Source organism: Pseudopipra pipra, chromosome 3 (genome assembly GCF_036250125.1).
Source record: "Pseudopipra pipra isolate bDixPip1 chromosome 3, bDixPip1.hap1, whole genome shotgun sequence".
In the NCBI taxonomy this organism is placed as follows: domain Eukaryota; kingdom Metazoa; phylum Chordata; class Aves; order Passeriformes; family Pipridae; genus Pseudopipra; species Pseudopipra pipra.
The window spans coordinates 92965308-92982385 of record NC_087551.1 but is presented as its reverse complement, the minus strand read 5'-3'; the positions used below and the strand labels follow the sequence as shown (position 1 = coordinate 92982385).

The 17078-nt window shown below is 42.1% G+C and overlaps 2 protein-coding genes and 1 long non-coding RNA gene across 3 annotated transcripts in view; 1 reads left to right on the top strand and 2 right to left on the bottom strand.

Moving 5' to 3' along the window:
• Positions 1 to 5230, top strand: part of AGPAT5 (1-acylglycerol-3-phosphate O-acyltransferase 5) — a 55387-nt gene extending 50157 nt beyond the window's left edge. Inside the window, exons 7-8 of the mRNA XM_064650356.1 lie at positions 55 to 178; positions 2668 to 5230. Coding sequence (XP_064506426.1) covers positions 55 to 178; positions 2668 to 2893 — 350 coding nt within the window. The 3' untranslated portion in view covers positions 2894 to 5230. The remainder of the gene's footprint in view (positions 1 to 54; positions 179 to 2667) is intronic.
• On the bottom strand, positions 3322 to 8671 carry LOC135412037 (uncharacterized). The gene is made up of 2 exons (XR_010429467.1): positions 6998 to 8671; positions 3322 to 6557 (listed from the first exon to the last, which is right to left on the bottom strand). It is a non-coding gene; the product is annotated as an uncharacterized LOC135412037 (long non-coding RNA).
• Positions 8672 to 10245: 1574 nt separating this feature from the next.
• LOC135412033 (sterile alpha motif domain-containing protein 1-like) overlaps positions 10246 to 17078 on the bottom strand; it is a 39836-nt gene continuing 33003 nt past the window's right edge. Inside the window, exon 3 of the mRNA XM_064650375.1 lies at positions 10246 to 10626. The gene's annotated coding sequence lies outside the window, so the exon portion shown is untranslated. The remainder of the gene's footprint in view (positions 10627 to 17078) is intronic.

The following is a 17078-nucleotide window of genomic DNA, read 5'->3' as shown; positions in this document are numbered from 1 at the left end:
AAATGCCCTATAGTGTTTTTGTGACTCAGTTCTGTTGTTTTGCTCTCTTTTTAGAGTTTCTTTGTAAGGAATGCCCAAGAGTTCATATTTTCATTGACCGAATTGAGCTAAAGGACATTCCAGAAGAGCAGATGTATATGAGAAGGTGGCTTCATGAACGTTTTGAAATAAAGGATAAGTGAGTAGAAATATGTAGAACTTCCTGTTTCAACAATCTGTCTTTCTTTTGTATTAACAGATACACCCTTGATTTCTGTGTTACCAGCAGTACCAGCTTTAAGGCTCTCTGAAGAGAGGGTGATGTTGGTATTCCTGTGCATATAACGTATCAGAACCTTCTGCTTAAACCTTTTGCTCAGGAGGTTGGGATTCCTGGGGTTTTGACCTTCCTTAGATTGAAGAGGTGTGAGTCTTGTGTTCCAGGCAAGACTCATTTGAATACTCTCCGTTTATCTGCTTGTAGTTGAGTCCTGTATAGCCAAGAATGTAAGATGCCTGTGGTAGGCAAGCAAAAAAAAGCAGTGTGATTCTCTCCTTGTAGTCAGTTTTAAGCTGGAGTTAAAGGCAGGTCTTGATCTAATCTCTTCTGCCAAAATTGTTTACATGTTTTTCATCCAGACATCAACTGGATAAAAACACAATTAACCCTAAAATCCCTACCTTCACTAGGGAAACAAGGTGAAGTAGAAATTTCATTTGTCCATTTTTTAATTGTGGCAGAACTAAAGTGCCTGGCTCCCTCCAGCATCTCCAGATAAGCTCACTAGTGAGCATATATGCAGCAGATCCTAGGGGACCTTGTTCTCTGGAAGGACTTTGTACCTCAGTGTGGGATTTAAATATTGTTTGAGAGATGATGGTTTTATTTGCCATTAAGTCCAACTTAAGGAGCTGCATCTGTTTACTTTCTAAATCTTTGAATACTTTATGTGAGACAGAAATTTCCCTGATGCTTCAGTTATGTAATGCTTTAAAATTGTTCTGCCAATCTCACACTCCATGGAAGTAAAAAATGTATTCATTTCTCCTGTGAACTTCGAATTCATGTAAAAGTTAACATGACTATCTGTAAGCATGGCACTGTTACTAAAGTGTCTTAGACATTTAAAATCACTAAAAAACTTTTCTTCACTTTAGAAAGGAAGAAAGTCTGAATTTAATTTATATAGACAAGGAGGTGATACATAAAATAAAAGACTGCCCAGTGTCTGTCCCTTTAGTTGTCTGGTGAAGACAAGCAAAACTGAACCCTGATTGTCTCTGTCTCATTGTAAGCTCTTGTTCACTGGAACATCTTTCCTGGGACCAAAGGAATCTGTCAGGCAAATTTAGGGATAGTTAAAACCCCAGAATTTCCAGATCCATTTATTAAAGGTTTTTAAAAGTAGGAGGAAAAAAGTTACCACTAAACCAGTGGTGTAGCATCTTACTCCTGCATGTTTAGCTTCTGATGTATTTAGTGTCTTGTGAGCCCTTGTTATTTATTAGTTTATTTTATGAAGATGTTTTTCCTCTTCCTTGGGTGTTCAGTGATTATCTGTGTGTTGTTTTGTCCTACAATACTGCTCAGTGCTATGGGCTTTTATGCTAAATGCTGAATGAAAAGGATTTCTTTTTCAATTTCACTGTTAAAATTAGTCCCCAAGGAAAATATACCTTTATTGCTTACAAGCGTTCAGGTTGAGTACTCTGACACGCAACATGTTCATAAGGTGTAGTCATTGTTTCAACTTGCTACAGATGAGCTGCTACACATGGTGAGATCATTTGTTAAATCATCATCATCATGGCTGGGCTTCGCGAACGAAGATTTGGGAAGGCTCTATCCACATTTGTTACAGGCACGCTGGTGGCTTATGAGGCCAATCCGTGACAGACATATCCGATTGCAAAAGGCACAGCAGAAAGACTCCTTAGATGGTGTATTCTGCAATACACGGTTCTTTCTGCGTTGCCTTTTTTCCTCGAGGGTGATCCTGCGTGCTTTCTCAAAGGCATCAGCTGCGTTATAGATGGTGTGTCTCCAGGCCTCCCGATTTGAGGCCAGAGTAGACCAGTTATGGTGATCAATATGGCCAAGGCTGAGATGTTGTTTCAGGGAGTCCTTGTATCTTTTCTTCGGGGCTCCTCTCTTGCGGCAGCCGGTGGCAAGTTCACCGTAAAGCAAGATCTTAGGGAGGCGGTAAGATTGACGGAGAGATAGACAACAGATTAGCAAAGGCATATAGTGCTTTTGGAAAACTCCATAAAAGAGTATGGCGTAATAAACACTTGAAGAAAAGCACCAAGATCAGTGTTTACAAAGCCATAGTGTTGTCTACTCTCTTATATGGATCTGAATCATGGGTCATCTACCGCCACCACCTGCGTCTCTTAGAACGCTTCCATCAACGCTGCCTCCGTACAATTCTAAACATCCACTGGTCAGACTATGTCACCAACACATCTGTTCTAGAGCAAGCAGCTATCACAAGTATTGAGGCCATGCTGATGAGAACACAGCTGCGTTGGGCAGGTCATGTCTCCAGGATGAAGGACCACCGCCTCCCTAAGATCTTGCTTTGTTAAATAACGTGTGATTAGAAGCAGTTACTGGAGGAAAGTAAGGTGCTTAAAATGCCTTACACTCCTGTATGACTTTAACCATCTCCTTTTCTCTGCTTTTAGGTTACTAATAGAATTTTATGATGCAAAGGATTCTAAAAGAAGAAATAAATTCCCTGGAAAAAGTGTTCATTCCAAACTAAGCCTCAAGAAAACTTTGCCATCTTTGCTGTTTTTAGGTGGCCTGACTGCTAGTATGCTTCTGACAGAATCTGGAAGGAAACTTTATGTAAAAACATGGATATATGGGACTTTAATTGGCTGCCTCTGGGTTAGCATTAAACCATAAGCAGATGTTAGTCTCCAGTTGGTGAAATGTGCAGTCTTTTCTTGTACATTGCACCAAACCTTTTCCTGACTTTATAGAAAAAAAAGTGTAAATAAAGCCTTATTGGTAAAATATTGGAAATAATAGATTTTGTGACTTAAGCCTCTGTGTGGTTGGTCTGGGGAAAAGTAATGTAGATTTTCAGATTTGCTACTGATTTTTGCTGGAATAATGACAGATAAACTGAATCATATGATAAATTGCTTTCCCCATGAACTAACATCCATCTCTCTCTGCAGATTTGAAGAAGTATGAATTATGCATAAGGGTGTCTTAAGTGGACGTGTGAATGTATTTACAGAGCTTAATTTAGAGTATATATTTATTCTTCTGATATTCATGTTGAATTTTCATTGTTCTTTCGTGCATTGCAGCAGCTCAGTTGCATCTGTCCCAGCTGTATCACAAATAAAATCAAAACTTCTTTTTTTTTTTAATTTTGCTCTTCAGTTTTAGCTAAATACTGTGTTCTTTAAAAGGGACTGCGTAAGCTAGCAAATCATGAGATGTTACCTGAAGCAGAATAAAATGTTCCCGAGAACTACTGTTCATGGGGAAGCAGCTCTGTTTATCTAGTGCATGATTTTTGATTATATTGCAGTATTAGGTGATTATTTTACATATGCAAAACATTAAATTGTACTGAGCAAACAGTTTATTTTGCGCACCTTGTGTTTGTGCATAAAAGGAATGTACGTGGTATAACAAAATGTTAAGTTTTTGTTTCTGGCCTAACCAGACTGTAGCCTCCCTTGTGTCTGTTATCCCTACCACCTCAAGTGTTTCAGCTGAACTCACAGACCTTTCATGTGTACGTGCCATAAGCAGAAGTTTCCTGTTACCTCACAATTTTCTGGAAGCAAACTTTGTTGTTTGGGTAGTGCACAGAATTATTGTAACTCCAGGAGCGTAAGGGTACGGTAACAAGGAACCTTCAGGTGTTCCTGCTAAATCCCAAGCATGTGCCTTTCCCACTAATCTGATTTAGCCTGATATTTCATAACCTGGCAGTCATCTCCATGCTGTAGTATCACAGTAAGATTCACAGTCATTCTAGGTGATGCAGACTGCAGCTGGATTGAAGTTACAGGGTCAATGTATAAGATTTGCACAGTAGACTAGTAGTGAACAAAATGCATATCCTGTCAGTATTTCACCTGCTTGAAAGTATACTTTAAAAAGCAAAATCAACAAACCCTGACTATCAGAAAGTCTGCGATTCCCAAGGCTGGTATTTTTGTTGGGGAAAAGCCATTTCCTGATATCCAGGGAACAGTCTATATGTACAGCAATGGGGTAGGAAAGAGGATGTATTTTATCTTCTTCCATTAGGGAATTGGACTCCTTGTATCAAAATGAAAGAACTAGAAAATATTTTTATATAACACTTGCAAGCTTTAAATGTGCATCTCTCTCTAGCTTCAGTATGATTTGTCTTACTTTACAGTCCATTGTGAATTAGACATCTCTTAAAATTACATCTCAGTTTTTCAGATTCTATCATTGCCAGTTAATTACAGATACAGCTTTTACTGTGTGGTTTTCTTTTTTTTTTTTAACCTTATAGAGTAATTACAGTTATTACAGTTCCACCTTAAAATCATTCAGTACAACTTTCAGTTTGAAGTTCTGTGTCCTTTCATAATGGATTTTGTCACTGGAGTTATTTATATCGGTGATTGATTCAGGATATGTTGATGAACCATTTTAAAAACAATGACTGGGAACAATGTTGAAAAACAGTATTGTTATGAGGCTGTGAAACAGAAAAAAAAAAGCCATTTTATGTAACAGCCAAATGTGCTTACACGTAGTTCTTCCTATTCTCAGCTGACTGTTACCAGTGGGTATAACCAGAAGGCAGTGTTCCTATGTTAGTGTGATTTTTTCAGTCATGGAATGAAATTTTACTCTGACATGACTAAATTTCTTTGTAACAGCTAAGAATAACATTTAATTATACATCAAAAATAAATGCAAACCGCTTAATTCATTTGTAGGAAAATAACTGCTATTTTGGAGAGCCTAATTACCATGAAATACTGGATCACTCTTGCTGTGTAAGTACCAGGAATATAATTGACACAGTGCAGCAAACAAACAGGATGTTTATTTTGAACCTTATCCTCTCTGTTAATCTTTTTTTTTCCTTGCCATTCATTTATAAAGTTTTGAAACTGTAATTTGCTGTTGTATTTGGCATTGGGAGTATCACATGCTATTTCTAAATATGCACTGATATTAACTTGAAATATTTCTTCATTAAAATAAGAAGAGCCAATGCTCATTCAACTTTTCTGTCCTGTCTACTTGTTCAATTTTTTCTGCACTTTCATGTTTGTAGCTTGGTTAATAGGAACTGCTTACACAAAGGCTACGAGTGTGGTTTTAAATCCTTGATGGAAAAACTTGTGTGAGAAGCAGGCATTTGAAAGAAAACAACTTTGTAATTTTTTTTCCCATGCAGCTAGAAATGCATTAAAATTGATTTGTGCTTGTTCCAATGCAACACACCACCAGGTGGGTCAAACTGCAATAGCTTTTCACCCATGAACACCTGCACCAACTTCACAGGCTTAGTAATGTTCATTAGTGTGCAGGACCACAGTCCTGTCCAGGAATTGGCCTTGAGGCCTTGGCCTGACACACTGGCAGAGAGTGTGGACAGACCCAAGGGGAGGGAAGAGGTATCGCAAACAAATACCTGAAGTATATCTTGGTAGCAAATGCCACCAGAGTTTTAGTGATGTGTTAAATCTCAGATGGACCCTTATTTCAAAAACCTCCTTTGCCAGCTCTATCAGTGCCTTTCATAACAGCCGTTTCCCTCTACACAAGTACTGCTCTGTTCATGTGCATACACGGTATGTAAAACTTGCAAGACCACCACTATGTGCTAATTCTACAATGATATGCTTGTGTTTACTTTTGGGGAAAGGCTGGTAAGGAAACATTAACTTAAATAACAGAGAACACAAAAAGTGAAGTGACAGAAAACATTGAGTGATAATAGAGGGAAGAAATTACTGAGGAGGACATGTGAGGGGCTCTAGCCTGCTGCAGTCCTTTGCTCACTCCTCTGAAGCATTTTCTTACTGTAATACTTGTTTTTTCTCCTTTCAGTCAAATGTAACATAACTGTAAAACTTCTTTTAGTACTTAAAAATTGGCCCCTGATTATTTTAGCATGCATAGAATATATATACTCACTTCAAGTGGGAGAGAGATAATGAGTTTGGGTTTGGATAATGAAGGAGACCAGGACCAGGCTTGGGATTTTTGTTTTAGTGTTAAAAATTTAAAAAAAGATATTTCTCCCACCACCACCTCCAAATAAAAAAACATTTTTAATGACAGAAATTTCAACCGTGCCCAGAAAGGCAATAGAAAACCAGCTAATAGGCTCAAAATCTTGGCACCTGCTTTATAAAGGCTTTTCCTTTCTAGAATTGGAAACCACAGTTTGGTCCTAACATGCAGTTCTAGGTCACTTTTTAGCAGAGTGGCTGTGGTGACAGGGCTTGAAGCAAACACAGTGGGGTTGCTCTTGTCCTCATTTTCTTGTTCATGCCTGTCTCATCAATTTGGAGCTCTGTGGTCCCAGTGAAGTGAGTTGCACAGTATGCTGAGCATAAGACAAAAGAAGAAATTGTTGTTTTAAGTTTGTATAATGGCAAAAGTCACACAAGTAAAACAAAACACAGAACAAATCCAGAGAAGGAAAAGCAACGATAATCTAATTAAAAAAAAAAATAAAAATATTAGAAACATCAGCTCCAGTCAGGCATGACTACATCTGATTGATTACAGGGAAGATTTGTTTTCTGTGAGGAGCAGTTTCCTGGTCAGCCTATTGAGTGTACCTCCTACCTGTTCAGTTTGAGTCCCAGATCTGCAGCCCTACCCCAGGCTGACTGGTCTGTTGTTTTCCTAACGAGGAGTCCCTCAGCACTTCTAAAACTGATGTGAATCTTGGGTTTCCTCCATTCTCCTCCTGGACCTGAAGAATTTCCCTGTTTGTTTTCACTCTGATAAACTGCTGACAGATAAGCCACTGACACCCACCTCTTTCAGGGCACATCCTCCTTAGGAGGACTGGCATTTGGTGGGCAGAAGCCAGTGGAAACGCTGGAGTCTGTTGCTGGTGGGCTGGAAGGAGGTGTTGCTGTTGAGAAAACGGTTGTTGAGCTCTGAGCAGCCTGGTCTAGTGGAAGGTGTCCCTGGCCATGGCCAAGGGGTTGGAACTTTAAGGTCCCTTCCAACCAAAACCATTCTGGGATTTTGTAACATCTGTATTTGACATCCAGGATGGATCTCACTCCTGTCTCTACCAGAGTGTGCTTTTCACTGTTAGGCAGTTCGCATGGCTGTAAGTAAATGCAAAGACTAGAGGTACCCCTGAAAAATAGTGACTTGTTCCTGGGTCATATTTGTGATGTGAAAGTTCAGTTAGTTATGCCTGTACAAACTATTTCACAGCCATTCTGCCTGTGAAGGACATTTTGATGCCTCTGTTTGTGTTCTCTCTATGACTTATTGGAACCAGAGCCTTTTCAACCTGTTTGCCCGACTGGCCCAGAGAACCTACAGAGGATGCTAATGTTCAGGGGCAGAAGTTGCTGCCAGTTCTCAGTGGCCGACAGAGCTGCTGGTCTGAGCTGCCAGGCTCCCCACAAAGCCTCTGCAGAAAACAGGCCCCTCAAGTCCCAGTCCCACCACTACAGAGTAAGACAGGCATCACCATCACTGGGCTGCCAGTACCAAGGGGTTTGGAGAAATGGTAGATCCTAAAACCCTCTTGGTTTGTTTGCAAAGTATACAAGATATGGTGTTCTCTCCATAAGGTGGGCTGGGGCTCACTGGTGCTTTGAAACATGGATGAGCAACAGGTTGGAGGGTTATGCCTACTTTTGGGCATCAAAGCACAGTCACTGGAATGGGAAGTAGGACATATGGTCTCAACAACTCCTGGCCTGAGAAAGACCAGAGCTGTTTTACTTTCCCCAGCGCTCCATATCCTCAGGGCATCCCCAGTGCTGCTTTTCACCTCACAGGGTTGGAAACTATTTTAGGATTTGTAGGGCCAGCATGACTGTAACTGGTGCCAAAGACACGGGCTGGGTGTATGAATTTCTGCATTCAGCTTCAGCCCTGGGGCATTTCTGAACTGCCCTATGAACAAGGTGGAACCAGAGATGGCCCACAGCTCACACCAGTGTGCAGGCAGCTGTAGCCTCCAGGCTGTGCTTATAGAAAGAGGAAAATGGGAAGGGTTCCACCCTAAAATGCCATATTTTTGAAGTGTCTTTCTATGTTAGGAGTGAGCCTGACACTTCATGGGCACTAGCAGACCTTGTCACCACTATGGCTGTTGTGATCCCACACTCCACACTAAGGCCCTCCTTCCCTGTCTCCTTCAGAGACATGAAGGCTGAAATTGCCAAAGCAGTTTTCAATTTTTGGATATAACTGGCCCCGGGCCTTACTCAGCTGTGCAACAATTTCATCCATTTGGGACCACAGAGGAAACAGCTACAGAGAATTTAATTTGCAGTTGGCCAAGATGGGAGAGTTGACACTGTAATGATCCCAAAAGTATCAAATGCTGTTCAACATTGTTAGGCACAAATAGAAGAATATGCAGAGTACTCAAGGCTGAAACCTGAACTGGAGGTATTAAGTTAAATAACTTTTCATGCTGTATGCATAACAGTCCCTCGTTAAGGTTGTCACTTATGGTTTAACAGGCATTTGCATTTCCTATAGTATCCTATTGCACTTTTAGCATAAACACTCTAGGTTCAGAAAATGGCATTGCCTTTATGCTACTTTGCACCCAAGTTTTTTAAAGTCTTGTGTGATAAAGAGATTATAAAGATTTGCCTCTAGTCTGTATAGTCTGTGAGCATTATTTGGCTTCTGTAAATGAAGAAGTCATCACTTCTTGTTGTGCAAGGTATAAAAAAAGTTGGTTTGACATCAAGGTGCTTTAATAAATTCCTGTTGATTGCAAAGGATTGCATTAGTATGGTCACATACTGACAAGTGTTGAAAAGACTTTTAAAAAACACACACTGTTTTTACAGCCAGGGAAGTTAAATTATAATGCAGAAATACTTTGTGGAACCACGCACTTGTAGCTAGGACTTGGTTGTAGTCATGGGTGAATAACCTGATTCACACAGCTGTTTAAAGACAGAGAAGTAGAAGCTGCTGGAGAAATGGTGTTTTTATTATCCAGAAAAGGAAAGGTATTTCAAAGAGCTGACAAATAATTTTGCATAGCCCTTAGTAGTCCTGTTGGCACAGGATATGGTATTGTTTTCTAAGTTTAAACAGTAATAAGAGATTGTGCGTACATATCCTGATATGTCAATTGTATTCCTGACAAAACCACAAGAGATTCAAGAAGTCAAAATACTTAGAACACATCCCCTTTTACACCACAGGATTGGAAATGCCAAGTGGCTGCTGTCACTAGCTCATCCTGTGCATCCCTTTGGAATGCCTGTTGCTGCTTTCGGCACCGGTTTAAAACTAACAATTATTCTTGACAGCACAACATGTATGAAAGCAAAGGTGTGAAATGGGACATGTACCATCACTGAGGAAGCTGGCCACAGTGATAAAGCCTAGGTAGTTCATCAACCAGCTCTGCAGAAGCCAGGAAAGGGAACTCAAGGCAAACCAGGGAGCTGCAGTCACAATGAGACCACAAAGTGCCTGTTTGAAGACAGAATCTCTGCGCAAGCGGTGGGTGCTGGCAGCGCCACAGGGTTTACAGCATGTGCATGGCAGAGGCGGCGGCTCAAGGGGCCACACCACACTCAGCTGAAGTAAATGGGGACTTCAGATTCCTTTTTTGATAGCAGGACAAATTCGAAGCTTTAAAAGAAAAACTGTCTCGAAATTATATGACATCCTGGAAAGGAAGGACTGCTCCTGAACCCTCAAAGTTTGGAGTAACTTTAGTATCAAATGATGCCATAGAATAATTGGGTAAGGGTCTGCCACACTGCAGATTCTCATCCCTCCCCTCTTCCTCAGCTCAGGCCAAATCCTTCCACATGCATGGAGGTGAAGTTTTGCATCCCTTATTCCTTAGATGCCTGACCTAAATAAAGCATACCTTACAGAAGAATTTAGGACTTGCAGCTGCTGTAGAAGGCAACAGGAACATATAAAGAACATGCATACACCACTATACAGCAGTCTCCTGGTACAACAAATGTACTTCTTGGATTGACTAATCAGGAAATAGTTCCAGACTCTGGTTTTCTGTTTGTAATATGATGGCAATGCTGTTCCTTGCATTTTAGGGGTGTTCAACAAATACTTTATTTTGTGAAGTTTTGGTGCTTTTTTTATAACGTTCACCATGACAGTGTCAGAAGGAAAGGGAAGGCCTTCTGAGTGAGCTCAAGTGTTCTAAAGTGAGCTCAGAATAATGTGCAAAGAGAGGCTAAAATGAGTTCCTTCACATCCTTTCCCCATATGCCACTTCCTAGTTGCCTTTGTTCTTTGCTGTGCTTCAGTCTCCTCCTCATCCTTTGATTTCCACCCCAGTCTTCACATACTTTGTGTCCCCCCAGCTCTCTGCCGGGGTTCCTTTTGTCTGTTCCAAGTCTACTTTTCCAAGTTATCTCCTTGTCTTCCATGTCTCACCTTCTCTGAATGCAGTCACTTCATGTAGCCTGGAAACAAACAGTTTTAAAAAACAACTAAAAATCCATACTTTCAAGTATCTGGATTTAGAGTTGCTCTGGCCTGAAGCAGTTAGAAAATGCAAGTTCTAGGGAAGTCCTACTCCAGGCCCTAAAGTATATCCCATGCTCATGAACTCACCAGAGAACGAAGCCTGCAATCTCTAGCTGGCTTCTGATGAGCACATGTGAACTGCAGCTGGCTTGGTTTTTATCCAAAGCCCTGTGAATTGGCCAAATTTTCAGAGAGACTAGAAAAAGTCTATTTCAGCAGTAAGGTTACTGTTTTGTCCAGTTCCAAGTCCCTCTTCCAATAAAAAAAAAAAAGCACCACAGCTTTTCAAAGATTGCCGGAGTATTGGGAGGGGAATGTGGGCTTTTGCTTGTCTTGAACCTGGCCATGATTACATTAAGGAAAAAAGGTGCTCTTAGACACATGAACTGTTTTGGCTGAAAACTTTGAAGAAAATCTAGCCTGCAAGACACACATGGCAAGCAAAGCTCTGGCTTTTTGCTAATTGGGCAATTAGTTTTTTGCTAACTAGCTTTTTGCTAATTGGGCAAAGGTAAAAAATAATAGAAATAAATATGTATAAATGATAAATAAACCCAGAATTGAGACAGCAAGATGCATTAGGCAGTCAAAAAACTTAGGTTGCACTACCAGCTATGTATGTAGCTTGCATCTTTCCTTCCCTCAGCTTTGAACTCTGAGAAAATTTAGACTCAAGGATCAACGTGGGACTGGTTGTGGTTTGGATGAATCTTTTTTTTTTAAATGGGTGACTTCTGTGAATCTGTTTTATGGCTGCACATATCTCAGATTTGCTTTCTGTGTAATAAGGTTTGGCTACTTGAGCCAAACCCAGTAATATGCCAAGACAGCTTGGCTATACAAATGAGGTTACAAAGGTTTAACTGAATTGGAGGGCTAAAGCAGAGAGTAGCTAAGGCATATACAGAATATCTTAAGTGTTTTGTTTCCACGTGTAAGCAAAGACTGTGTTTTGTTCACTCAGTATCAGTTTCTAATACTAGCTCCTGAGTATCATCCAACACCAATGTGCTTCTAAAGTGCTCAGAATCGGTCCTGCCACCCAAGTGAGGTCAGTATTGCTATAACCAAACTGGCTGGCTGATATTACTAACTTCTGCCTGGAAGAATTCTGACAGTTTGATTATAAAATGCATTAGAAAAGAAACATGAGATTTGATGCTGCAGGAAAGAATGCAGGCTTTAATTTAAAAGAGAAGCGATTCTTTTCATGAAGCAGACACAACAGCACACAGTTCCTCAGTCATACAGTATGCCAGTACTATGTGTTAGCAACAGCCACATAGCTTGCATGTTCAGGCTCATTTTTGGGGGTTTCAACATCCCCAGTAGCCCCTCAGACAAGCTGGCCTGCCAGAGCAGCTGAAATTTGCATCTTCCTGCTGTGCGAGTCAGTTGTGAGCGGCAGGGCTGTAAGACCCCAGTGCTCTGCCAAGCCTCCTGTCCTTCTCTGTTCTGGATCCAGGAGTTCCCCTTACACCACCTGCCACCTAAGTCACCCTGTTGAGTTTGCACAGGAGCAGAGCCAAGGAGCAGCTTCACACAAACAGCAGAGATCTCGGTCAGGAGGCAACTGAGCTGAGAGGCTTGTCCGGTGTTGGTTAAGATCTAATTTGTTCACAACAGCAGCAGCTCAGCCAGCATCTTGGATTAAACCCCAGAATCTGGGCCCAGCTGACACGGGTGGTGTGCATGCTGTCTTACAGGTTGCCTGACACAAGCCTCCCCTTGCTCATATCCACTCCCAAGGCACTTGGCTACCAGTCCTGTGGGGCTCCCTCCTTTGTGTACTTTGCCTTTGGGTCATCTCTGATGTCATCGCTGAGCAGACTGCAGTGATGAGCATTGGGGTACCAGCTACTCTTCTCTGTGTAAATGAACTCAAACTCACCTGTCCTCTCAGCAAGCCACAGTCACTAGCAGGTGACACCCTGTCCCTGCAAGCTCAGCCTCCTTTGGAGGCAGGATCCTGAGGGTGGATGTCCCATATGATCCTGCTCTCCATCCCCAGGACCCCTGCAGTGATATGGGTTATCTGATTCTTCTGGAAATATTTCACACCAAATTCTTACCTGGGAGAAGCTCTTACATTGAACTACATTGAAGAATAGGAAGAGATATTACACTTTATAAGCCATTGGGCGAGGGTTGTAAGGGGTATTTACTATTCAGCTGCAAGCACATGCTGGTGCCAAGCACACTCCAGGACTGTGGCAGTGCATCTCCTGGCATCTGCCCTGGCACTCTGGCCAGCGCATGCCTTGCATGCCCACAGGAAGCACACCAACATACAGGGGAATGAATATGTGTTTGGGTATAAGAATGGTAGCTTTTTCCATTATCTAATGTTTTTCCACATTGAACTGCAAATACAGAAGGAACATACTAGTTTTCATTGCAGAGAAAAAGTCAATCCCAGATCTTTCTGTGTGGTTTATAATGAAGCCTCAAACCTGAGCTGTCCTGCTTTTGTAATGTGGTGGCTACCCTGAGGTAGCCAATGCATATTAAGAAGGCACTTTCTGTAGGACAGATGTTCCCTAAGGAGTCCTATGCCAGAGCTCTGGGCAGCCTGGGCTGTGAGACAGACTCTCTCTGCCTGCTCTTTGCAGATAATCCTGCTTTGCCCAAACAAGTCCCATGTGCAGCGGCTGGCTCGGGGAGGGCAGGGCTGGGGTACGGCTTGGGATATGTCTGGCTCGGGGAAGGAAGGGCAGCGGGCGCTCGCAGGCAGCTCCAGCCCAACGCTTTGCATCTACCACCATCTCGTGGAGAACCAGCAGATCCCAGCGCCGGGCTGTTCCCACCATCAACAGGAAGGGAAAGGGGCAGAGAGCTGATCCTCACGTTTTACAGTCAGTGCTGCCCCTGTCAACCCCGGCGCAAAGGAGATGCCGCGAACTCACTGAACGGGATTGACCAAGAGTGAGGGAAAGCACCAGCAGGATCATTCCCCGGAGATCACATGTGACGTGCAATACGTGCCTTCCAAGGAGCCCTTGGCCCTGAAGGATGCTGCAAGAGGACATGATGCTTCTCCTGCAACACTGGCATAAATGTTCTATATTTGCAGGGAGGAAAAAAACATCCTGCCTGCTCCCTTTCACTGTGGGATGGTCAAATATATGAAACCAGAGACGGTAGCAAGACAGATTCTCAGTGAAAGGAATTATGGAAATCAGCTTAGAAGACTGAATTTCATGGGAGGGCAGAGAAGGAAGAGGCCTGCCAAAATGATGGGGAAGATTTATGATTTCCTACTGAAAATATGTGAAGTGGTTTTGAGATTTGGTTAAGCTGCTTTTAGAAACCAGTGACACAGTAAAAAGCCTTAATGCACCATGTTTTATGTAGGAAACTGACTTAATGCACCATGGACTAATTTCTACATTTCAGATTCTCCCTAGCCTGATAATGAATCAGAAGAGGCCTTGGGGGGTGTGTGATGTGGGGGTTAGCGAGCTACATTCTGAGCCAGACAGAAGGGAGCTGAGGACTCAGGCAATGCAAACTCAGTGATGCTTACTGTGTCCTCAGAAAACAAAGTAAGTATCCAAACAAATGCTGGTTGTTTCACATGTCGTTTACCCCTACAGAGCCTAGTCAACTGGGCTTCAGGTTCAATGTATTGACTAACCTGTGGCCTACAGAAATAAACTACTTTTTTTTCCCTCTATCTCCTACTTTGCTGCAAAACCAGGAAGAGGAAGAGAGATCCCTGTGCTTTGATTTCCATATCCTCCAGAAAAAAAACAAAGACTCTTCTCTCATTTTTTGAGGAATTCCTAGTGTGGACTGTTTTAAGTCTGTGGATCCTGTGCCAAGCCCTCTGCATTCCTTTGCTCAGTTCTTGGCTGTCCCAGCTAGAAAAAGGGTGTCTGATTTAAACCTGTGCGTGGTGATCAGGAGGTCCTTAAGCTATAGCTGCGCAGGCAAAGCATTTGGCATCACACTTGTCTCAGATATCTTGAGACATCCACAATATACACACCTACAGCTGACCTGAACTCCCTTATAGGGGACAGAGGAGCCCAGACCCTTTTACTTCTCTTTAATGTCACTCAAGAAATAAATACATGTCCAGTGTTTCCTTCTTCTGAACAATTTTAGGCATTGATTCCAGGATGAGATGAAAGAGAGCCTACCTTGATTAGTTATATTGACTGTATGTCTGCAGGCTGCAAGGAGAGCCCGGCCTGAGCAGCTCAGGCGCAGACATCCATGCTGGAGGTTGACTCCACTGATCCAGATGGATGCTGGCCCCTTTCCCTCTCCCTCCACGGGGGTATTGGACATGTCTCAGCACCTGCAGCCCAGGGGAAGGGCTGCAGGCAGTATAGCCACCCCTGAGCAGAGGGGTCATCTCCTGCCATCCTCTGCCCCTCTCCTGGGACAGAGAGGTTAACATGGGGATGCCACCCTCCCAGGGGTTGTTAAAAATTGAGCTGCCAAAACACCTGCAATGAGTGTGTGGTTTGGCTTCTGTATCTTGACATACTCTCACAGGGTGTCCCACTCTCTTCCCTTTTGGGGATAGGCCTGGAGAGAGATATGCTCTCTTGTCAGGTCTGCTTTCTCTGCCTCTTTGGTTTTTTTTTGATATCCAGCTCTTATTGAGCTACTTGTGTTGTCCTGTGGAGACCAACAGAAGCTGAGTTATATTTAGCAATGTTGCCATACAAAAGATCAGTCTTGTTAGGCAATGTTGGATGTACTGCATCTAGTGAACTACATGGCTAAACGCCATACTTTGATCCAGAAATTTCTATTGCTCAAGGAAACAGGAAGCGCAGAACGTGCAATTATGTGCCTACTTTTAGAAGAAAAAAATCTAAACCATGGTTAGATCTATTTCTACCTTACTTCAGAAACTTCTAAAATGCATTTCAGGGCAGTCAGTGTTGCACTTAGAGGATGACCAAGAAAACAACCTCCAAAGCTTAGCACTGTTATTCATACTGAGAGCTCAGCACAGTGAGATGGCTTGGGCTGTAGGTCCTACACAGGGTTCAGCTGTGACATGTCATTTCCACTGGGTTCAGAGTAAATTGCTCCTATCCCGTTCTCAGCAAAGTTGCATTAAAGTCACTGGATTGTTACAAGTTTTATTTCTCCTCTCAGGCAAGAACACTTGCTCTTTGGTCTAATGATCTCCTAAGGTTTCTGTTCTCTAGCTCTTCATGCAGGGTAATGCACGACAAAAGTGGAGTTGTATATTATATATTCTATTCTATTCTATTCTATTCTATTCTATTATATTATATTATATTATATTATATTTTATTATATAAGAGTGTTTCTCAGACTGCTATAATAAAATACCTGCAGCAGGGCCAGAATGTCCGAGGTATCCTAGTGTATATTCAACATCACACCATACAGAGCTGTGCATGTTTCTACCTGTGCAGCTCACAGTTAAAGAGAACAAAAGAGCAAAAAACGGAGGAATTGTTCTCGTCTGACATTAGAGGACACGGCTCTACAGGAAACCTGGGTTTATTTGCAGGCCTCCTTGGGGCCTGTCTTCTTGATGAACTGTGGAGGGACAGACAAACAAGAATCACTTCTGTAGAAACGGGCCATCATTGTAGCTTCTGTCCCTGCTAATATACTCACTGCAATTTACAAGCTCCCTCACCTCCACATTGTCCCCCTTATTGTCAGGATGAACCACAGGCTTTTACTGCTCACAGAGAACATAACTCATATTGCCAACAGCTCAGTTTATATTTAGTCATTATTAAAGTGGGGGAAGCAAATGAAAGACACTATTGGCTCTGAGAAGCTCTCTGCTCTGTAGGCAGTCAGATGAGACGACCTTGAGAGCTCCTCCATTGCTGGTTTCTGCAGCAATCAATGCTGCTGAGAAAATGAGCCTGAACAGGATGAATTCAGCACACACTTTTATTACATTTTACTTTTTTTTTTTTTTTGGAAAAGCCTCCCAGATTCTCAGCTTTTAACTTTGTTTCTCTGTTGTTCACTTGTCCTAAAAGTTTCTATCCTCCCTGCTTCATGCTGTCTTCCCTCTTTTTGTTCCCTTTCTCGTAGTTTCTAGAACACTTCTCTCTTAGTCAGACACACAGTTTTTGTGTGCTGTTTTGTTACTTCTGTTACTTTATCTTGGCCCTTCCCTTTGTCTGTTACTTCTCTTCACTTTGAGGTACTATTTTCCCCATCAATTTTGCCTTATGCTTTTTGTATCCTGGATTACAAACTGTTACTCGGACTGGATCTTTATTGTTGCATGTAAAACCCATTGCATTTCTTTAATCTTCTCTATAATAACCTCACCATCACTTATATTACATTGACCTCATTGATTTCAGGTGTACTGGAAAGAATAAGAGGATAATTCAATTTGGAAGAGATCAGGAGCCAGATAGTA